The 24,740-nt window shown below is 42.9% G+C and overlaps 1 protein-coding gene across 1 annotated transcript; it reads left to right on the top strand.

Annotated features, from left to right (window-relative positions):
- The first annotated feature begins 193 nt into the window (after positions 1-193).
- On the top strand, positions 194-17,065 carry tmem150c (transmembrane protein 150C). The gene is made up of 6 exons (XM_072254400.1): positions 194-228; positions 1,949-1,984; positions 2,085-2,152; positions 11,223-11,350; positions 15,887-16,064; positions 16,863-17,065. The coding sequence occupies exons 1-6, from the start codon at positions 194-196 to the stop codon at positions 17,063-17,065; spliced, it is 648 nt and encodes a 215-aa protein (XP_072110501.1).
- Positions 17,066-24,740: the final 7,675 nt, after the last annotated feature.

Genomic DNA, 24,740 nt, shown 5'->3' with positions numbered 1-24,740 from the left:
CTTTGAGGCCCAGTCCTCGCCTGACACCCGACTCCCGCTAGGTGACACTGCGGCTTTGAGGCGCAGTCCTCGCATATACTGACACATGTAGACTATTAGTAAAAGCACAACCAGACAGATATATATGTATGTAGTCCAGACCTCTCAGTCCATTTTAAATCTTCAGTCGCCACACCACTCCCAGTAGAGCGCGATGGCTCGGACGCCTCTCTGGCGGCTGAAAAGCAAGTGACCCCGCAGCTTGAGGCCCGAGTCCACTGAGTGCCGCTAAAATATCTGCAGTCAGCCACAACAGAGCTTGTCTACTGCCAAGCGAAACCCTGGGAGGGCAGCTCCAACTCCGTTCTGGACACCGCGCCACACCACCCCCGGTGAAGCCTAACGGCTTCGTCCTGTCACTCTGGATGGCTGCAAACAGGTGACACTGTGGCTTCAGGCCTAGTTGTCACTACGACCAAGGACTAGGCCTTCTCCATCTACCCCTGCTCGCATCTAATAAATCAGTGAATGCAACTTGCGGCGTACCAGATTAATAATGTCCCAAAGGGGAAGACTTGTGATCACAAGAAAAGAAACCATGATGGCCACTCGCTATTTGACTATAAGCCTCCATCGACTCGGGCAGAAGCACGTTGCACAGCTCCTTCATTATCTCCGGCAGCGAGCAACTGGCTGATGGTGTAGACCCACAGTACTTTGTGTTCTTAATGTGCAGCAGGGTCTTGAGATCATTAGACATACATTTAAGTAGAACAGTAGCACTGTTTGTTGACCCTGTAGAAGCCACTGTGACTAGTCGTGCTGCCATCTTGCTGGAATTTCAGGAACAAAGGGAAATAGAAGCTCTGTGGGTTTATGGACAGTGTGGGAGACCGAGGCCTATAGGTGTAGAGTCTTTGTATTTACTGAGTGTAATGGCTGACATTGCTCGAACACAAATCCTCCTCCATTGGCAGGGAAACCACATACTGGGACCCATAACATGAGCATTAGGAGACCTTGACCTGTTGACTAGATAGTCAGCAAGACTCTGCCAAGGGAGAGACCTGGAGAGCCTGAGCTGGACACAGCTGCTGGGAGAGATGAGGGCCACTGGGTATCTGGGGTGTGTACTTGAAGAAAGTAGTGGCCATGTTTTGGGTAGAGTGGAGTGGCCTCAGTCAGGGGGAAGCATGAGTGCCCAGCAACTGGAGGGTGAATGGATGCCAAATAGAGAGAGAGCACGGGCATCAAGGAACAAAAACGGGACAAGCTCCAAACATTGCTGCATCTGTTGGGTGCTGTGGTATCTTGTCCCTCACACCTAGCATTTCATTTATCTCACATAACACGCTTAAAAGTTGCTGGTGAACACAGCAGGCCAGGCAGCATCTATTGGAAGAGGTACAGTCGATGTTTTGGGCTGAGACCCTTCGTCAGGACTAACTGAAAGAAGAGCTAGTAAGTAGTAATGCTGCCTGGCCTGCTGCGTTCACCAGCAACTTTTATGTGTGTTGCTTGAAATTCCAGCATCTGCAGATTTCCTCATGTTGCGTTTTTTAACTTCATTTATCTGCCCGCGTGAATCACCATTTTAGTGAAATAACTGAACCTGTTTAAATAATTAAAATGCCTTCAGTATTGAAAGATTCCCATTTTAAACACTTTGGTGACCTGGTGTGACCTATCCAGTTTGGTGTAATGGAATATTGAATGCATCATAGTTTGCCTTAAGAGGGGAATGTTCTATGTGTGAGCATTTCTGTAACCATTTGTGTAAGTTCATACAAGTTGTTCATTGTCTGACTGTCACTTTGAAAAGGGATTACCATCGAATAATGTTACTTCCTGAGAGTCAGTTAAGTAATATCAATGTAAGTATATATATATATGGGAAGTGTAAATGGTGTTTAAAAACAGTTTACAGATGTAATTATTTCTGAAATCATTATGTCTGTTTTCTTTCTAGGAAACAGAAATGCAATTTACACCCTCCTTTTTTAAGGTATTTTGGTATTTTCTCTATCCAGTGCATTCTTCCCTCTTATTCACTTGGGCTTTATGAGCTAATTGACTACAAATTCAGTAACCTTTTTCTTTTTAAGTATTGCAGGTGATACCCCTCCTGAAAGCTGTATTTTTAGCCAAGTAATGAATATGACAGCGTTTCTAGGTATGCAGGGATCAGTGCTAGATATTTTCTACATTCATGAAAGTTGCTAAACTGAAGATAAACTTAATTTATTTGTTTCAATATTTTAAACAGCTTGCAATTGGTGTCACTTTAGGATGGTTTGGGAAAGTCACTGGAAATTAATTTAGGTAGACTTATTCCAACATGTTTTAATAAAGCTCAGTCTGATACATGCTCACCCTGCAAAAACTCATCTCAGGGAGGTAGCACCTCCCGCCCCCCCCCCCGCCCCCATCGACCTCCAAGGGTGTATGTGATACTTTGCTTAGTGATTTTGTCTAATCTGTAAACCAAGTTGGGTATATGCAGAAAATGTGACATTAAAATATGTACTTATATTATATTATCATGGAGTCAATTTTTATTCTATTACAACTTTAAGCAAGTCTACAGGGAGTTTGGCCTCATCACGTAGGATATCAATAGAGTAGCTGCTTAGCAGCTAGCCAGCTAGTTTAAATAACGTTAGCTAAGCTAATGAACAAATGACACCTGTTAAACTCACCTCAACATGTCTTTTGCATTTTAACCCACCATGGGCAATAGAAAAGTCACTTTGCGAACAGTGCAGCGAGCAATACTGTCATTATTTTTGAGGTGGACTGTAAAGCCTGCCCACAGAGAAAATTGATAGGTCTACTTAGTACGAAGAGAGACCAATCAGGATGCTCCCTCTCGCTCTCAAAAAATCGATCTGCGGGATATTGTATATAATTTGCGGGCGTCAGGGAGCTGTTATCAATATGCGGGAGAGGTGGGATGTCTGCATACTGAGCATATCCCTAGAATATGCATCATTTGCCAATGTTTTTCCAATTTATGTAACCTAGCTATATCGTTCAGCAGGCTTTTTGTGACATCCTATCAATTTATTTCTTGCCTATCTTTGTATCATCTACAAATTTGTTTCTGGTTGAGGCCTTGTGCATTCTACTGATTACACCTTGCTTTACATACTAGCAGATTCATACAACTCCATCTTTAGCAGTACCCTTTTATATGGAAGCTTACTGGATGTCCAAAAACACTGTTAGGCCTGCACAGGCGGGTACTTCCCAGTTTCCACCCAGCTAACAGGAGGCACCTGCCACTGGTTTCCAACATATCACCTGCAGCCTATTTAAACCCAGCTCTCATCCAGAATCTTTGTTCACCTTTTGAACCAGCCAATCTCACCAGTTGCTCCCAGCCTTCAATTACCTTGTTAAGTGTCTGTACTCTCTTGTTATGTGGCCTCTTGTGAGTCATTATTTTGAATATTATTATTAAAGTTATTGCTCACCACTAATTCATCTCCACTGCTCTGTGTTTGGGTCAAACCTCCTCAGTATTTCCTGACAGGATGAGTGAACTAGTGATTGGCCCAACTAAGTTTGCTTGCCTGAAGGAAGTTGTCCATCGACATGAGCACATGGTCCAGAAGCAGCAGGAAACCATTGACCATCTGCCTGACCTTCTCCAAGTCTGGTACTTTCTGAAACCTATTTTCCTGATCCTGCTCTCTATTAGCAACATCTAAATTTTTAACCAATTTGTATAAGTTTTAGAGAAACAAAACATCTTTTCTAACTCTCATCTCAATACAGCAACCTTTGATAGTCAACCTCCTCCCTCTCAACCAATAGATTCCAGTGCCAGATGCTTTGAAAGATCCCCAACCCAATGCTGCAACTTCCTATCCCAGTGTATCTTACATGTTAAGCTTCAGCCATCTCTGTATACTACAGACCGAGCCAAGATTTCCTCCGTCATATCTCTCTTGACTGAGCGAGCTCTACTCCTAACTGGTAAAATAAAATCATTATCTACAAAAAAATGAGGAATTCATCGCTGAGATGCGCCGGGTTTTCAACCATCTGGGAAGTGGAAGGGGGACAGCAGATATGATTTTTTGCCTGCGTCAAGACTCATACTCGATGCTGGATTACACCCTGGAGTACAGGACCCTTGTGGCAGATTGCAAAACCGCTGCTGGCCCATTACAGTCATGGCCTCTCGGGGTGCTTGAAAGATGAGCTGTCAACCCAGGGGATGCCCACCGAACTCAAGGCCTCATGACTCTGGCTCTCCAAATTGACAAGTCCCTAATGGAACAACCCTTCAGATCATCAGGCAGAACCCCAGTTCCATTGCCAAAACCATTTCAGGCTGCAGGACCCTCATCATCCATGCAGTTAGGGAGAGCTCCCTTAACCCCCCCCCCCCCCCCCCCCAGAGCATATGTCGGTGGAGAAACAACTTGTGTGCTTATTACAGAGCCACCAATCACCACATATCCAATGCCCACTGCGTCCAGGAAAATGGCACCACGTGGTAGAGGTGAGTGGCCTTCTATCTGGCAAGCTCCCCTAGACCGTCATTCAAGTTCCACAGCCCAATTCTCTCTCTTTGTTCTTCTCCACATCCCGAAAGCTGTACACACACTGGAGGCTCTGGTAGATTCTGGCGCAGCAGGCAACTTTCTGGAGCAGGTGCGCGCGTGCGTATGTTTATCTTGGACTCTCTATCAACTCTATCTCTCACCCCTTCTGCATTATGGCTGTTGACAGATTTCCCTTGGGATCTGGGATGGCCAGAGTGTGCATATGAGCTTCAGCGAGCACTACGAGTCCATCCAGTTCCTCCTGATCGACTCACCCAACACTCCTCTCATCTTGGGTTACCCTGACTGTCCATTCTTGACCCTCACTGCGCCTGGTCATTCGCATTGTATATTTAATATTTCAGTAATATTTGAGTAATCTTGTAAATAGATTTGATAAAGCAGTCTTGTTCATTTAAGTAATTCATTGTGGGTTATATGTATAAATACATGAACTGCATATGTCATCACACTATCATGTGACATGCGCGCTTTGCTTAAAGTAAACACAAAGTTAGACTCACATTTCGGACTCCCGTCTCTTCCTTTGAATTAGTTTCATGTTCTTAAGTTACAAAACACAACAATCTGATTCAGTGTTGCACTAGGGACCCACATGCCAGACAACCTGCCTGCAACCTCAGTGAATTTCATCATAAATCTGTGGAGACAGTGGAACACTTGACCTTACCAATCCCCACTGGGGTACCACACCTTAGCCATCGCCTTCAGTAAAATGGAAGTCAGCCACCCTGTTGCCTCACAGACCTCACAACTGCACGATCAGCCTCCTCTTAGGCACCACCCCTCCCTGAGGTTCTCTGTTCTCCCTCTCCCCTCCTGAGAGCCAATCCATGAATGATTATGTCACTAAAATGCTACAGAATGGCTTCCATTAAACCATTGTCTTCCCCACCATCACCGCCCTTATCAACTCAGGAGACCTTCCATCCTCAGCCGCTAAACTCATTATTCCCACACCCCATACCGCTCGGTTTCACCTCCTCCCACAAGCCTGATTGTTCTGGTAGACCCATAGTTTCTGCCTGCTCCTGTCCCACTGAACTTGTATCTGCCTACCTGGACTCCATTTTGTCACCCATAGTTCAGTCCCTCCCCACCTACATCTGGGATACATCCCATGCCTTCCACCTCTTCAATAACTTCCAATTCCCCGGTCCCAACCGCTACATTTTTGCTATGGATGTCCAATCCTTATACACCTCCATTCCCCATCAAGAAGGCCTCAAAGCCCTCCGCTACTTCCTGGGTAATAGACCTCACCAGTTCCCCACCACCACTACCCTCCTCCGGTTGGCGGAACTAGTTCTCACACTTAATAACTTCCCTTTTGGCTCTTCCCACTTTCTTCAGACTAAAGGTGTAGCTATGGGAACTCGCATGGGACCCAGCTACGCCTGCCCCTTTGTTGGTTATGTGGAACAGTCTGTACTCCAGACCTATTCCGGTACTGCTCCCCAACTCTTCCTTCGGTACATTGACGACTACATTGGTGCTTCTTCCTGCACCCATGCTGAGCTCGTCAATTTCATCGACTTTACCTCAAACTTCCACCCAGCCCTCAAATTCACTTACTCTATCTCGGACACTTCTCTCCCCTTTCTCGATGTCTCGATCTCCATCTCTGGAGACAGACTGTCCACTGACATCTTCTACAAACCCACTGACTCTCATAACTACCTTGACTATACCTCTTCCCACCCCGCCACATGCAAAAATGCCATTCCCTATTCCCAGTTCCTCCGCCTCTGCTGCATCTGCTCCAAGGATGAGGCTTTCCATTCCAGGACATCTCAAATGCCGTCTTTTTTTTAAGGATCGTGGTTTCCCTTCTACCGTCATCAATGATGCCCTCACCCGCATCTCCTCCATTTCCCGCACTTCGGCCCTCACCCCATCCTCCCGCAACCACAACAGTGAGAGAGTTCCCCCTGTCCTTACCTACCACCCCACTAGCCTCCGGATCCAGCACATTATCCTCCGCAACTTCTGCCACCTTCAACAGGACCCCACCACTAAGCACATCTTTCCCTCTCCACCCCTCTCCGCTTTCCACAGGGATCGGTTCCTCCGCAACTCCCTTATCCACATGTCCATCCCCACAGATCTCCCACCTGGCACTTATCCCTGTAAGCGTAAGTGCTGCACCTGTCCCTACACCTCATCTCTTGCAACCATTCAGGGCCCCAAACAGTCCTTCCAGGTGAGACAACACTTCACTTGTGAGTCTGTTGGGGTCATCTATTGCATCCGGTGCTCCTGGTGCAGCCTCCTCTACATCGGTGAAACCCGACGCAGATTGGGGGACCGCTTCGTCGAGCACCTCCACTCTGTCCGCCACAACAGACAGGATCCCCCGGTAGCCACTCACTTCAACTCTGCTTCCCATTCCCATTTGGATATGTCCGTACATGGCCTCCTCTACTGCCATGATGAGGCTAAAGTCAGGTTGGAGGAGCAACACCTCATATACCGTCTAGGTAGTCTCCAGCCCCTTGGTATGAACATAGAATTCTCCAACTTCCAGTAATTCCCTCCCCCTCCCTTCCTCAATCCCTATTTCACTCTACCCCCTCCCCCAGCTCCCTCATGGTTCTGCCTTCTTCTTCTACTACCCATTGTTTTCAGGGCTATGACGTCAATGCTTCCCCTCGCCGACCCCTTTGTCTTTCAAATTACTGGTCTTTCAACTGAAGCTACAAGCATTCTTCAAATCCTTCCCCATCTTTCATTCTTCAGTCCTGATGAAGGGTTCCGGCCCGAAACGTCGACTCATCGTTTTTGACTGATGCTGTCCGACCTGCTGAGTTCATCCAGCGTACTGAAAGTGTTGCTTTGATCTTTTACAGCATCTGCAGATTATTTTGTGTTTACTTATGGCTTCAGTTGATCATCCCAGTCTCCAGCTGGTGCATGGTTCTTCATTGTCAAAAAGAAAGATAGGTGTTTTCATCCCTGCATGACTACCCTAGTCTCAACAAGATGACCATTGAGAACTGCTGCCGTCTTCTGTTGATGGGTAATGCATTGGAAACACTCCACGGGGCCCCAGTTCTTCACCAAACTGGATCTACGGATACAATCTGATCCGCAGCCGTCGGGGATGAGTGGAAAGTGTCATTCATAACACTGACTGACCACCACGACTTCTTGGTGATGCTTTTTGGACTTTCCAAACATTCCAGCAGTTTTCCAGGCCTTCATTAATGAGATCCTCTGAGTCATGCTACACAGGTATATGTTTGTCTACCTTGATGACGTCCTCAACTTCTCCAAGGATCTCCAAGACCACGTTTGTCACGTCCATTCAGTCTTTCAGTGTTTCCTCAGAAATCAGTTATACTGCAGAAATGCCACTTGCGCATTGGGTTATGTCCTTTCGCCCATGGCATAATCATGGGCCCAGAGAAAGTGTGTGTTGTCATTGAACGGCCCCGACCGCACACCCTCAAACAGCTGGAGCACTTGTTGGGCACCGCTGTTTCTTCAGATACTATAGCCAAATTGATGCTCCTCATACCTCCCTCACCAAGTCACCTAATTCATGGATAACCTGGTCTGCTGCCACAAACCATGCTTTTGAGCAGCCCAAGAGATGCTTCACCACCAGTCCCATTCTCCAGCATCCGATCCCTTCCAGACCTTTTGTGGTAGAGATTGACTTATCTGACCTGGGGGCCACAACCATCCTCTCCCAGCGAGGACGAGATGTGAAGACACAATCCTGTGCCGCCTTCTCATGTAAGCTTAACTCTACACTATAGCATTATGGAGTAGGAGACAGAGCTACTTGCCATCAAACGGGCCTTTGAGCTGAATATCCAGGAGATGTCCACTGACCTTGAAAGCCTCATCACTCTGACTCTCCAAATTAACAAACACCTTATGGAACGACCCTCCAGTCACTTAGTTCCATTCCCAGAACCATTTCAGGTTGTAGAGCCCTCACTGGTGGCACCCAGCCAGGCTACTCCAGGCTGTGGACTGTGTCGTGTTGTCCACCTGAGATCTGCATTTGTGCACCAACTCCTGTAAGTTCTTGCCCCAGTTCATTTGCCCTTCAAGATTACCCATGATAGCAATCCGGTCACTTATTTTCTCCAGCTGCCCCTACCTTACACGTGTCCTGCCTCAAGCCAATTCACCTGAACCTGGGATGGTCTAGAGTACATAGTTTGCCAGTTCATTGATTAAGGTTATCATGGATGGAGTCTGCAGTACCTGGTTGTCTGGGAAGGGTATGGCCTGGAGGGGAGGTCTTGGATTCTCTCCAGTTTCATTTTGGATCCATTGCTCATTGAGGAATTCCACTGGGCCCTTCTGGATCATCCTGGGTTATCGGGTGCTGGCCGTAGAAGGGACGTGTTCTTGTCAAATCTGCACAGGCAAACGCTCCCAGTCTCCACCCATCTAACAGGAGTCACCTGCCACACGTTTCTGACATGGCACTTGTAGACTATTTAAACCCAGCACTCATCCACAATCCTTGTTCACTCATTGAACCAGCCAGCCTTCAGTTACCTTCTACATTTCCTCACTAGTGCTGTATCTATTTGTTTCTCTTTATTCACCCTGTTCAATTAAACCTCAAACAACTCTAATAAAATTTATCAAACATGATTTTTCCTTTCATGAGGCAATGTTGACTCCACTTAGTATTAAGGTTCTGATAATGAATTCCTGCATTTTTCTGATGACAGAATGCTAGGTTAACTACTCTGGTTTCCTACTTTTTGCCTCCCTCCATAATACTGTTATATTTGGGTATTTCAAATTGCTGGGACCCATCCAGAATTTTGGGCCTTAGGGAAAATTGAAGTCAGTATACGTCTCTTACATTTATCATTTCTATTAAAACCTCAGTAGGTAGAGAATTAGGTCCATTAGATTTATTACCATTTAGCTGCATTAGTGTGCTTTGTACTTTTTTAGCTAGTGATAATGAGTGTTTTAAATGGCTGTGGCAGACTCAGACTGAAGTTATAAGCAGTAAGGCAATGAGAATTCTGTTTGAGTTTCCGAACTAAGCCATTGAAAAAAAAATCAAAAGTTAACAATTTATGTTTACCTCTAATATGTCTGCATAATCTTCTTACAGTCATCCAGTGGATGCTGGAATTGTGAAATAAAGACAAAATGTTGAAAATATGTTTCAAGCCACCATATTTATGAAAAATAAAGTAGAATTAATATTTCATGAGGATAACCCTCTGAGCTGGCACAATAATTCTTTCAACCTACACAGATCTACCCTGGCTTACTGAATGTTTCCTTTTTTTTTGGTTCTGATTATAAGATAGTTTTCTGAATGTAGTTCAGTTGGTGTATATATAGGTTGACAGCAGTGTCAGAGACTATCTATATGGATTGTATTGCAGCTAGAATTCACAATCTAAAATCAAACAGTTTGACTACAATGGAGCACAGTCAGAAGCGGGTTTGTTAACACTGACATGTTGTGAAATTTGTAGTTTTGCAGCAGTAGTACAGAGCAATACATTAAAAACTACTGTTACCATAAGAATATATAAAACTAGTTCAATGGAGCAAAAAGTGAGCAAAATAGTGGGGTAGTGTTCAGGAGAAATCTTCCTGCTAGTGGGCCAAGAGGATAATCTTTCTGCCAGTTTTGTGTGGGTCTTCTTGTGCTTCTGGGGAAATAAAGAAAGATACATATCACAAGTTGCATTTAGTGCACCTGTGCATAAGCATATTGTAAAGTTCTTCATGGTCATTCTTTGAAGTGCCTTAATGTGATTTAAGTTATGAGCAGCAAGCAGTGAGAATTACCATTTTGATCACAGCAAGGTTTCACAAACAGCAATGGATTTGTTGTTAGAAATAGATTTAAGAATTAATATTTGGACTTCACCAATAAAAAGAGCATGGGATATACTGTGGCAATAAAGCAATTTCAGAAGAGAAGAATCATTGGCTGCCTTTAATTTTTCCTCCTGGTGCTGCCAGACCTTGATAGTTCTGTCCATGAAAATTAATTTGACTATAGATTTATTACTTTGGAAGGCAGACAAATAAGAAAATAAAGCAGAAAACTTCGAAAAGTTTAGCAATCCATTCACCTCCTATGGGGAGAAGAGAGTTAAGATTTTAGCTTTAGACCTGTTGTTAACTCTGTGATATTAATTGCTCTGTTCTCTCCACAGATACAGGACTGATTTGCCAAATGTTTCTTGCATCTTATGTTTTTATTTGCAATTTGCAACATATGCATTTTCAAATCAATTTGCTTGTTATTGTAGACTAAGAAGATTTTGACCTTCAAAGCTATTATTATGGGTCTCGTAATTTTCATGCAGATTTAGGAGACACGGAGCTAGCCACTTTATTCCCCAAGTGCGTTGGGATCCTCATTACCTTGCTGCTTAGAACTTCCATCTTTGTCCACTTTAGCTAATAATCAGTAGCTGTGTAAAGTTTCCTTAGAAATGCTTACAATACTAATTTAAAGCAGCAGTTAATACATGGGGACCCTTTCTCTTCAAAATGCTTTAGAAATTCAGGATAACTTGCTACCACACAGTTAATAGATAGTGAACATAGTGATTATGAGTTCGTATTGGTCAATGTGGCAGAGACTGATCCATCATATCTGTTTATCTACCCACCCCCCACTCTGCTATCACCTCCCTGACCTCTCCCTAATAGTGACTGCTGTTGCTGTCCTCCGTTATTCACAGCTTAAAGCAAAAGTGATGAAACCATGGCTCAATATCTTTGGGCTGATATCACTTTCTCTATCATCTTTTGGAATGACAATAATAGCGAATTTTCAGGTAAACTTCCGTATTCATCAACTTGCTCTGTACATCAGCTCTGTTATAGTGAAGCAGACATCCTGGCTCAGGGAATACAAAGTTCAATGTAATCTCAGCAATTACTAAAGGGTGGGTAAAACTTAGAAGTTTATTGTAACTTTGAGGAAATGCAGTGTAAACACCAATGTGGTCTTCTTGAGATGACCAGTGGAGAGATGCACTGGTAGACATGCCAGCTAGATTTGAGAACAATTTACAAGACTGAGGGACAGATTCATACGCCTCACAAAAAAAGGATATATACTGTATATTTTAGGATAGGGGCTTAGTGTCACATATGGAATTTTTCTCAGATGTTTTTGGTGTTGTCATAACTTTGGCAGGAGATTTGCGAAAATTGGGAAGAAACGGTAACTGATGCAGTCCTCCAGCTGATGTTTTGCTAGAGATCGGGATATCCTGTGAAAATTTCACCCTATTGCCCTTAGATTTTCATTGCATTTACCTGGAATGGATGATCTTCAAAGACATTTCTCTCTCATTTCTATTTCATTGACTCACATGGTGGATATAGGCAAGGAAAACTATTCTTCCCATTGTAGCTAATCCATCTGATTTCCCGCGGCAACATCAAAATACAGCATACAGATTCCTCAGATTCATCCTTCATTATCGTATTAATGGATCCTCGAAGTGTCACCCTCTGCCTGAGGTTGATGTGTTTGACAGACATTTTGTGTCTCATTGATCAAATTTGCATGCTAGTGATAAAATTATTGGCTATGCTCTTTAATCTTAAAATCTTAAATATCAGTAACTGGGCATATAAAGTAATCATGAATAAAAGAAAATTTGATTGACTAGGTTATCTCAAAACTGGTCAGCCACCCAAATTTGCCACCACAATTAGATTAGATTAGATTAGATTATGAGGACATGCAGTCCTCTTTTATTGTCATTTAGTAATGCATGCGTTAAGAAACGATACAATTTGTTCCTCCAGAATGATATCACAGAAACATAAGACAAACCAAGACTAAAAAAACTGACAAAACCACATAATTTTAACATATAGTTACAACAGTGCAAAGCAATACCATAATTTGATAAAGAGCAAACCATGGGCACAGTAAAAGAAAGTCTCAAAGTCTCTCGAAAGTCCCATCAACTCACACAGATGGTAAAAGGAAGAAAAACTCTTCCTGTCATGAGCTTCCAGTGCCGCAAACTTGCTGATGCAGCACCCTGGAAGTACCCGACCACAGTCCGACTCCGAGTCCGTCCGAAAACTTCGAGCCTCCGACCAGTTCTCCAACACCGAGCACCGAGCACCGAGCACCATCTCTGCCAAGTGCTTCGACCCCGGGCCCGGCAATAGGCAAAGCCGAGGATTTGGGGCCTTCCCCTCCGGAGATTCTGGATCGCACAGTAGCAGCGGCAGCGAAGCGGGCATTTCAGAAGTTTCTCCAGATGTTCCTCTGTGCTTCTCACGGCTGTCTCCATCAAATCAGGATTGTGCATGGCATCCTAGTTCACAAATACGATATCATTCGGAGGCGGCCGCGCGCACTGCATCGTGCCGCGTCTTCTCCTCCCCCCTCAATGCCTGACATATCACAGAGGGCAGATCAAACTTAAAAACCTCAAGTTTTTAAGGGACTTGAAAGGGGTCCATTTGGTGTAGGAGGCAAAATATTTCGAGTTGTTGGATTTTGAGACCCTACCCTTGAAAACACTAAGCGGTCTTTTGGCACTGATATCAAAAGCCTTTGAGGGTTTAAACTTCTCTTAGTGAAACATATAAAAACTGTTCAATGGATGTAAGTAATTTTAAGAAACTTAAATATAAAAAATATAAATTAAAATAGCTAAATATGTTAGAAATTAATTAAAATATCAAAAACAAAAGGTAATAAAACATTTATTTAGCTCAGTGACCCATTCAGTTGAATAGGGTTGCACTACATACATTAGCCATCCCTGGATTAAAGTGATGGACCAGAAGCAAAACATATCTGATACCTCTCCTTAACATGTATACACACTGCCACTGGCCTCAGTAAGAGAAAAGAATAGGAAGACAAGGTACTTGCACCTTCCCACCAGCTCATTGCCAACTTCAATTTTCAACACACAGGTGCAAAAGTTGGGATAAACTGATAATTGAGAGACAGCCAACTAGCTGTTGCATAGAGAAACATAAGGTAAAAGAAAGAACAGTCTGCCCCAATATTTTTTAAAAATTGATTCTAAATGATATACGTAGCTGTAACTTTTGCCCTGAAACTTTCTTATCTTTCTTGGTTTCATGGCTAAGAAGAAGAAGAATTTCAGAGTTGTATACTTTGAAATTGAATGAACTTTTGTACTTATGAAATTGAACAGTTTTCTATTTTATCGACTAACATAATTGATGCAAATGAGGAAAATCATTCTTTCTAATTTGGCTAATCCAGAACAACAGCTTTTGTTTAAAGATGATTTATTATCATACATTGAATATGATGGTTTAGTTTAGATTATGAGGACACTCAGTCCTCATTTATTGTCATTTAGAAATCAATGCCTTAAAAAATGATACAATGTTCCTCCAGAATGATATCACAAGAAACACAGGACAAACCAAGACTAAAACTGACAAAACCACATGATTATGACATATAGTTACAACAGTGCAAAGCAATACCATAATTTGATAAAGAGCAGACCATGGGCACGGTAAAAAAAAAAGTCTCAGAGTCCCGATAGCCCCATCATCTCATGCAGATGGTAGAAGAGTGAAACTCTCCCTGCCATAAACCTCCAGCGCCACAAACTTGCCAATGCAGCACCATTGGAAGCACCCGACTGCAGCGGAGTCTGAGTCCATCCGAAAACTTCGAGCCTCCGACCAGCCCTCTGACACCGAGCACCGAGCACCATCCTCTGCCGAGTGCTTCGACCCTGCCCCGGCCGCCGAGCAACAAGCAAAGCTGAGGACTCGGGGCCTTCCCCTCCGGAGATTCTGGATCACACAGTAGCAGCAGCAGTGAAGCAGGCATTTCAGAAGTTTCACCAGGTGTTCCTCCGTGCTCTCACGTCTGTCTCCATCAAATCAGGATTGTGCACGGCACTCTACTTGACAGATAACAGACATCACCACCGGAGTGGCTGCTGTGAGCTGTGTCGCGCCGCCATCTCCTCCTCCCGTTTATGATGTATGTGTTGAGTTTAGGAGGTCAGGGATGAGCAAATCCCTTGATGACTATAAAAAGATTAAGAATATTCTTCAGAGGGAAATCAGGAAGGCAATGAGACATTATGACCTGGATCTGGCAGGGAAGTTTAAGAAAAATTCCAAGGGATTCTATAGTTATATTATGAGTTAAAGGGTGGCTAGGGAGGGACTAGGACCACCTATGTCTTGAGCTGCAGGAGATGGGTGGCAATTGTAATGAGTATTTCTCCTTGGGGTTTACTGAAGAGAAAATAATGGCTGTTCAAGAGATGAGGGAAACAAGTGGAGATAATTTGCAGGATATTCGTTATACCAGGGAGGAGGTATTTGCAGCCTTACAGCATGCTAAGGTGGATAAATTCCTTGGCCTGATCAAGTGCACCTTGGACTTTGTGAGAAGCTAGATAAGAAATTGTGGAGGCACTTTGTCAGGCCCTGGGGATTTATCCACCTTAGCATGCTGTAAGGCTGCTAATACTTCCTCCTTTATTTCTGGAAGGGTGGCACAAGGGAATGTTATAGAACAGGGGGTCCTAGGAATACAAGTGCATAGTCTGTTGAAAGCAGCATCAGAGGGAGATCGGGTGATCTAAAAGGTTTTTAGTATGCTGGCCTTCATCAGTCATGGCACTGAATATAGGAGCTAGGACTCCATGTTGCATTTGTGTGATTCACTGGTGAGGCACACTTGGAGTATTGTGTGCAGTATTGGTCACTCTGTTACTGGAAAGGCGTGATTAAAATGGTAAGAGTACAGAAAATATTTACGAGGATGTTTCCAAGTGTAGAGTGTTGAGCTATAGGGAGAGATTGACCAAGCTAGATCTACTCTCTGAAACATAGGAGAATGAGGTGTGATCTTAAGGAGGTGTAATAAAATCATGAGTGGCTTAGATAAGGTGGATGGTAATATCTCTTCCCTAGGGTGGGGGAGTCTAAAACAGAGAAGCATTGACTTAGGGTGAGAGGGCTAAGATTTAAAAGGGACCTGAGGGGCAAAGTTTTCACACAAGGGGTGGTGTGTATGTGGAATAAGCTGCCAGAGGAAATGGTTGAGGTGGATATAATAGTAACATTTATGAAGCACATGGATAGGTACATGCAGGGGTAGGGCTTAGAAAGACATGGGCCAATGTAGGAAATCAGGACTAGCTTAGTGGGCACTGTTGTTGGCATGGATTCATTGGATCGAAGGGCCTGTACGCATGCTGTATAGCTTTATGACTCTCTGATTCTTAACATGGATATTGTTAAGATCCAGTGCACTGTAATAACTTCTAAAATGCTGAAATAAAAGTATTAAGTTTCAATAATAACCTGATTTTTCATGTTCCCAGCTGTCTAATGAGAGAATAATACATAACGTTGGTGCAGTCACCGCCATTGGCTTTGGAACAGCAGCCTGTTGGATTCAAGCAGTTCTGACTTTCCAAGGGAATATAAATAATCAAGGGCGAAAACTTGGAATCCTCCGTGTTATCCTCTCAGTGGTAATCACCTTGGGGTTCATCACGTGTATCTTTTCCCTGTACGTGCATTGAGCTAGCTTTGAAACAGTGAGCTAGAATCATCAAAATATTGAGTACCCAGAGATTTAGTGCAGCTTCTTTCTTTAGCTTATTACTTTTCTGGGTCAGTTTTTGAAATTGGATCATGGCCATCTACTTTCAGTCAGAAGAGAATGGTTCAATGTTTGACTCTTTGGAATTCTGTAATTAGTTTCAGCAGCCCTTCCTTTCCTACACTGGCTGATCAGCTAAATATTTCCAGCATTTATTTCAAATCTTAAAACTTTTTTTTTCTTTTACTTTCTTCCAAATTCAGGGATCCTTTGGGTTTCTATTAGGACATATTTCTAACATGTTCGCCTGTGAGTTTTTGTATATAACATTATTTTTAATTTGGTATTAGTTGGATGTGAATCCTGCATGATGTTCCTTCATTTAGTGATCACAATGAAGTTAACATATATCAATTATGTTTAATTTGAATTATATCAGCACAGATATATGAATGAAGAGCAGGAATAGCTGATTCAGTCCTTCAATTCTGTTCTGCCATTTAATAACAGACTTTTAGTTAAGTATATGGATGATAGAAAAATGGAAGGTTATGTGGGAAGGAAAGGTTAGATTGATTTTAGAGTAGGTTAAAGGGTCAGCACAACATTGTGGGCCGAAGGGCCTGTACTGTACTATACTGTTCTTTGGTCTATGTTAAATAAGATGATTGCTGATATGTGAAATAATTATGCAAAATGTAAAAAAATGCTTGAAAATGATTTGCTGAGTTCCTTAACCAAGTTTTGTACAGACTTTCTTCTGCTAGCTCAGCATAGCTATTTGCATGGAGCAAGAGTTCAATGGACTTTAATAACATGTTTGCTCTTGTATGAAGTGACATTTGCAGTGGACTTTTGGCATTATGATTTTGAGGTCCATGGCAGAGAGAAGCAAACAAATTCAACGGAAACTGTAGCCAGCGTCACCTCTGAGTGTTATTCAGAGCACGTATAGAGAAAAGAATTATTGACACTGTCATTCTAATGGCCCAGAATACTGGTAGAGATATGTCCAACTGTTGCTTTAAATATAAATTCACTGTTTTGAATCTGTTTATCTATCAGTACATGTTATAATTATGTGATTATTTAACTTATCTGTTTATCTGTTTATCTATCAGTACATGTTATAATTATGTGACTATTTTTTAACTTAAGGATCCAGTCATGAACTTCAGATAGTCCACTAATCCACAATTGAATCAGCTTCCACCACCTTTTCAGAACATTGCAGCTCACTTCATATATAAACTCTTCCATCTTGCCTCTAGTTCTTTTGCCAATTTTCTTAAATCTGTGTCTGCTAGTTCCTACCTTTGTGTTATTGTAATCATTTCATATTGTTCCATCAGTACCATTAATTATTTTGCACATCTCTTTCCTTGATTCGAAGAACAACCATTGCTTCTCTAGACTCGTATGTCACTGAAGTCCTGCAGTCCGGGTACTGCTTTAGTAAATCTCCAGAAGACAGCAATATTCTGTAGTATAGAACTGGTGGTGCAGTGCTCCAAATGGGGATTAAACAATGATTTATTCAAGTTCCATAAACATCCTTGTTTTTGCCTGTTACAAAACAACTTGCCAACATCCTATCTGATTTCTTTCTTCAGCCCTTTAGCTCTTCCAACTGTCACCTCCCAGCTTCTCACTTCTTTCCCTCTCCCCCACCAATCTTCCCTCTCTTGGTTTCACCTACCACCTGCCAGCTTGAGCTCCTTCCCTCCCACCACCTTCTTATTCTGGTTTCTTCCCCCTTCCTTGCCACGAAAGGTCTTGGCCTCAACCATCTACTGTTTATTCTTCTTCTCAGATGCTGCCTGCCCTGCTGAGCATTTTGTGTCTGTTGCTCTGGATTTCCAGCACCTGCAAAATCTCTTTATGATTTTTCAACATCCTTTATAAGTTTGTGGATGTGCCCTTTGGTCTCATTTCTGGTACCTTTATATTATAAAAATATGTCATTGCATTTTTCTGCCTCTCCTTTCCCTTCCTGTCAGAAAGCATTGTTTCACACATCCCTATCTTAAGTTGTGTCTGTCCACTTTGTCAGAAGATCTAAGTCCCTAGTTACAGGTCGAGACCCTTCATTTGGGGTCTGGACCCAACACATTGACTGTCAATTTCAGTCCACAGATGCCACCTGACACCCCCAGCATCTCTCATTATCTTAACACTGAAGGATAAAGCAATGGGCGAGGGAAAACGTAGTGTCACCTGTCTTATTGAATGTCTGGGACATACAGTTCAAACAGCCATTAGGGCTTATATTCACGCAGGCAAAAGTGTTGCTGGTGCCTGAGGGTTCCCTTGTAAACAAAAATGTATTTGTTATTGACTGCAGCATAGACATGAACCGGCAGGCAACTCTCCCACGGCAGAGCAGACTTTAAAGGATTCATGGAGGCAGACTTTGGAAAGAATTGTTCAAAGGCTCTAAGTTAAGTCCAGCATCCAGCCTTCCCCAGTTAACTACATGCGGCCCACCCCCACCATGTCTAGCCACTTTGTTTTCTGGGAGCCATCAAGTTGTCCCTTGAATCTGCTGCTGGTACATTTTGATCTGAAAGGAAGGGCTCCAGGAGCCTTCCAGCTGTACTGCCCACCATATAATAAGCAAACTGTGCCTCTACTACGCTTTCCCTTTTTAATTCCATTCTTTTATTTGGTACTTGATTCACTGATGTCCGAAGTTTTATCCATTTCAGCCTTGAACACACTCAGTGGCTGAATGTCAGTAGTTTGCCAAAGTATTAACTTCCAGAGATTTACAACCTCACTGCAAAAGAAATGTCTTACCTAAACAGCTTTTCATTTATCCCCAGAGTATACCCTCTAGTTCTGGTCTTTCCAGATAAACGGAAAACTAGAGCATCTGCTGTCAAACCTCTTGCAGTGTTGAGAATCTCAAAGAGATCTCATGGAGTCATAGCATCACAAGGTACAGAAAAAAGGTGACTCAAAGACTGTATGAATAACCACCCATTTACATTAGTTCTTCACGAATTCTGTTTTGTGTTCCTTAATATTCCCATCAATTCCCTTTAAATTCTACCACTCATCTACAAACTAGGGGCAAATCATAGCAGCCAATTAATGTACCAATCTGCGTGCCTGGATTACTTGACTAAACCTTGATATAATGTGGAGAATATGCAGATTCCACCCCAGATGGCACCTGAGGTCAGGATTAAACCTGGGTCACTGGAGCAGTGAGGTCTACTATTTGTTCCACCATGGGGCATACAGGGCAGTCTTTATCGATCTCTCCTTATAAATCACACTATTTTCTGCATCAGTTCAATGAATCTTAGCCTTTGTTCCCCTCCCTTCCCCTCCCTCCCCCCCTAGCCTTCACTGTAAGTAATGAAGAGTGGGAGAGCATTTTGGAGATAGTGATCACAACTCTATCTCTTTTATCATAGCATTGGAGAGGGATAGGAACAGACAAGTTAGGAAAGCGTTTCATTGGAGTAAGGGGAAATATGAGGATATCAGGCAGGAAGATAGAAGCATAAATTGGAAACAGATGTTCTCAGGGAAATGTACGGAAGAAATGTGGCAAAGGTTCAGGGGATATTTGTGTGGAAATCTGCATAGGTATGTTCCAATGAGACAGGGAAAGGATGGTAGGGTACAGAAATGGTGGTGTACAAAGGCTATTGTAAATCTAGTCAAGAAGAAAAGAAGAGCTTACAAAGGTTCAAAACGCTAGGTAATGATAGAGATCTAGAAGATTATAAGGCTAGCAGGAAGGAGCTTAAGAAAGAAATTAGGAGAGTCAGAAGGGGCTATGAGAAGGCCTTGGTGGACAGGATTAAGGAAAACCCCAAGGCATTCTCAACTATGTGAAGAGCAATAGGATAAGACGTGAGAGAATAGGACTAATCAAGTGTGACAGTGGAAAAGAGTGTATGGAGCTGGAGGAGGTAGCAGAGGTACTTAATGAGTACTTTGCTTCAGTATTCACTGCGGAAAAGGATCTTGGCAGTTGTAGGGATGACTTACAGCGGACTGAAATGCTTGAGCATGTTGATATTAAGAAAGAAGAAATTCTGGAGCTTTTGGAAAGCATCAAGTTGGGTAAGTCACTGGGACTGGACCAGATGTACCCCAGACTACTGTGGGAGGCTAGGGAGGAGATTGCTGAGCCTCTGGCGATGATCTTTGCATCATCAATGGGTATGGGAGAGGTTCCAGAGGATAGGAGGATTGCGAATGTTGTTCCATTATTCAAGAAAGGGACTAGAGATAGTCCAGGAAATTACAGACCAGTGAGTCTTACTTCAGTGGTTGGTAAATTGATGGAGAAGATCCTAAGAGGCATAATATGATTAGGAATAGTCAGCATGGCTTTGTCAAAGGTAGGTCATGCCTTACAAGCCTGATTGAATTTTTTTGAGGATGTGACTAAACACACAGATGATGGTAGAACAGTAGATGTAGTGTATATGGATTTCAGCAAGGCATTTGACAAGGTACCCCATGCAATGCTTATTGAAAAAGTAAGGAGGCATGGGATCCAAGGGGAAGTTGCTTTGTGGATCCAGAAATGGCTTGCCCACAGAAGGCAAAGAGTGGTTGTAGATGGGTCATATTCTGCATGGAAGTTGGTCACCAGTGGTGTGCCTCAGGGATCTGTTCTGGGACCCCTACTCCTCATGATTTTTATAAATGACCTGGATGAGGAAGTGGAGGGATGGGTTTGTAAACTTGCTGATGACAGAAAGGTTGGAGGTGTTGTGGATAGTATGGAGGGCTGTCAGGGGTTACAGCTGGACAATGATAGGATGCAAAAATGGGCTGAGAAGTGGCAGATGGAGTTCAACCAGGATAAGTGTAAGGTGGTTCATTTTAGTAGGTCAAATATGATGGTGGAATATAGTATTAATGGTAAGATTCTTGGCAGTGTGGAGGATGAGAGGGATCTTGGGGTCCGAGTCCATAGGACACTCAAGGCTGCTGCAGATGTTGACTCTGTGGTTAAGAAAGCAGATGGTGCATTGGCCTTCATCAATAGTGGGATTAAGTTTAGGAGCTAAGAGGTAATGTAGCTATATAGGACCCTGGTCAGACCCACTTGGAGTACTGTGCTCAGTTCTGGTCGCCTCACTATAGGAAGGATGTGGAAACCATAGAAAGGGTGCAGAGGAGATTTACAAGGATGTTGCCTGGATTGGGGAGCATGCCTTATGAGAATAGGTTGAGTGACCTCGGCCTTTTCTCCTTGGAGCGACGGAGGATGAGAGGTGACCTGATAGAGGTGTATAAGATGATGAGAGGCATTGATTGTGTGGATAGTCAGAGGCTTTTTCCCAGGGCTGAAATGGCTGCCACAAGTGGGCACAGTTTTAAGGTACTTGGAAGTAAGTACAGAGGAGATGTCAGGGGTAAATTTTTTACGCAGAGAGTGGTGAGTGCATGGAATGGGCTGCCAGTGACAGTGGTGGAGGCGGATATGATAGGGTCTTTTAAGAGACTCCTGGACAGGTGCATGGAGCTCAGAAAAGTAGAGTGCTATGGGTAACCCTAGTTTTTTTCTCAGGTAAAGACATGTTCGGCACAGCTTTGTGGGCCAAAGGGCCTGTACTGTGCGTAGGTTTTCTATATTTCTAACATGAGATTGAGTGAGGGTTAATGTGCAGTCCAGTTATTCCCTCTTCAGGGCAAATGTATCGATTCTGAGACAAAGCGATTTTAGGCCTACATCGGGAACTGAGAATACTTACGTTTATATAAAGCGAAACTTGTTTGTGTAAAAAAATAGTAGAAATGTTTAGTTATATTTGCTCTGTTAGGCTTACTGCGTTTTAAATACTTTGGCTTGTGCAAGATTCCCTTTGCTGACTGAGTTGTTTCACAACAACTTGGTACTAAACGTTAGCAAGACCAAAGAATTGATTGTGGACTTGAGGAAGTGAAGCAAGAGAACGTGTACCAGTCCTCAATGAGGACTCAGTGGTGGAAAGGGTGAGCAGTTTCTGTGATGGATTTCCACTGTCTGGGGCCAGGGGGCCTTTTGTTTCTGTGAAGCTCAGCTGTTAAACATAGCGGCTGACACTTCTAGAGGTCAAAGTCTTTTTGAATAAGTTAAACTTCAAATCAATATTCTTTGTTTAGCTTCTTGTCGTAAACAGGAGCCATTCTTCAGTTCTTAATGTAAATGGCACGCAGTGATCAGTTTAAAGTTAAAAGGACAGCTTTGCAAACAAGCACTGTCTATAAAGCAGATTTGAGACCCACAGCACCTGGGGTACCTGTTGAAGAGATGCATTGTTGGACAATGGGTTATTTAATTGGGTTAGTTTCAAACTAGACAATGCTGGCTAAGTTACTTAGTTCAAGGAAGTTTGCAGACCAGATTGATATTATCAAATAGCTGATCTGTTAATTGTTGAAAGGTTTTTGTACTCAGGGAGTCAGTTTCTGGCTCCAGAAGCTTTTAGACCACTTGTGTTAAAAGGTATGTGAAAAAATATCACCTGTGATATCCGAAAAATATCCCAAGTGGCAAAGAAACAGAATAAATGAAGAGAGAAGTCCAGACTTTTTAGGAATGATCCAGGAACATGAAGAAAAATGACAGAAACACTGGGTGATCTAGAATCCATTCCTCTGAGTTCTATTTCTGCGACGGACAATTGGTTCATCTGCAGTGTGTAGGTATGTCTTTTTAGCTTATGGGAATTGTTGTAACTGTGTAACTATGTTTTGGAAATGCGTTGTGTTTTAGAAATGGTTTGTTATTTGGATGAGATGAAAATACTCTATGAGTGTTTTAAAATATTGTTTGGAATTAAACGTGTATCACTGAAAATAAATAAACTGTGCTTAATCTACTTTGTTAGCTGGAAGTATCTCCTCCTTAGTAGGGGAAGGGGGACCCAAACACCTCAAATAGTGGATATTGGCAGTTATGGGAAGTGAAGTAGTTTTGAAGATTATGTAGCTGCAGTACAACCTCTCTTTAGTGAGAGTACCTCTGGCTATTTATATAGGATAGGGCTTAAGGTCTTTGTTTGAGTTTAGAACGTCACAGTCAAAAAACCCAATACAATCGAACTTCAGGTTCCTGGACGTCACCATCTCTGAGGATGTATCCCGAGTCCAGCATATTGATGCAATCACAAAAACGGCACACCAGTGGCTCTTCTCTGTTCGGAGTTTGAGGAGATTTAAGGCGGAGAGCATTCTGGCTGGGTGCATTACAGCCTGGTGTGGAGGCTCCAATGCACAGGGTCGCAAAAGGCTGCAGAGGGTTGTAGAATCAACCAGCACCATCATGGGAACAAACTTACCCTCCCCCCCACCATAGAGGATATTTTCAAGAGCAATGCCTCAAGAAGTCCTCGGCCATCTTTAAGGGCCCTCACCATCTGGAACTTGCATTTGTCTTGTCACTACTATCGGGGAGGCACTACAGGAACCTGAAGACCCCCACTCAACGATCTGGTGTCAGCATCTTCTCCTCTGCCATAAGATTTCTGAATGGCCTTGAGCACTCCCTCATTATTCCCTTTTATTGTACTATTTGTTTATTTTGTAATTTATAATAATTTTCTGACTTTTCAATGCACTGCTGCCACAAAGCAACAAATTCCACATCATGTAAGTCAGTGCTAATAAACCTGATTATGATTCTGATGTATCGTGAATCTCTTATGAATTCTATTCCAACTTCTCTGTTTGGCCATGAGGTGGCGACCTTCAATGCTGTTTGCTGAGCAGGAACTTGCCAATATTTCCCATCTCCCGAGTTACATGCAATGCGCCACCATTCTTCTAACCAAAGAACGTAGCAGCAAGGGTCCCAGAAAAGCAATGACAATGATAGCCAGATTGTATGTGACATAATGGATAAAGAATAAACTTTAGCCAGAATATTGGGAAACTTCCACATCCTAATTTAAAATTGTGCCAATGTTCTCCTGAGTGCAAGTTAAATACTTCAACCAAAGGGATGCTCTCTGTCAAATAACCATCCCATGCTGTTCTTTTTCTTTTTAAGCAAGGCTGGACAGTTAAGGATGATTTGATTTCACTTCATACCTTTGGCTAATGAATCATGTGCAGGATCTGCATACTCTGCCACAGGTGTGTCAGGAGATGATTGATGGCACAAGTTCTCCTTCCACTGCTTGCCAACATTCTCAGAGTAATTCCATTGTGGAGATTCTAGGAGCTTGATGCCTTCCTAGAGCCTATTGTTAGAGTTGGGAATGATGTGGCTTTCCCCATCACATGGCCGTGACTGAAGGTAATTAAAGCCTCCATGCCAGGGCTGTTGGGTTGTGAATGGAAGCTGATATTGCTTCCCATATTTGATCAAAAAGTGAGCTGCTGATGGAACTCAGTTGGCCAGTAAGCATTGCTGAGTTTGTGCAACTACATATCAATTAAAATAAAAGTCTGCATGCAAGAGATGGCTTTAACTGGTGTACAGTATTCACATTGCAGAGAGAGAGGGGGAGAGAGAGAGAACAATGTGCATGCATAGACAACAGGTCAATGCACATGCTTTCACAATAACACTCTATAGAGTGTTATTCGAGTCATTGCTCTAAAATAAATAGATCCTTGTGTTACACTTCCTGCCCTTTAGATTAATGTAGTATAAGACTCTATATGTA

This window comes from Mobula birostris, chromosome 3 (assembly GCF_030028105.1).
Source record: "Mobula birostris isolate sMobBir1 chromosome 3, sMobBir1.hap1, whole genome shotgun sequence".
Lineage (NCBI taxonomy): Eukaryota > Metazoa > Chordata > Chondrichthyes > Myliobatiformes > Myliobatidae > Mobula > Mobula birostris.
The sequence above is the reverse complement of the archived record's forward strand: the minus strand, read 5'-3'. Positions and strand labels throughout refer to the sequence as shown.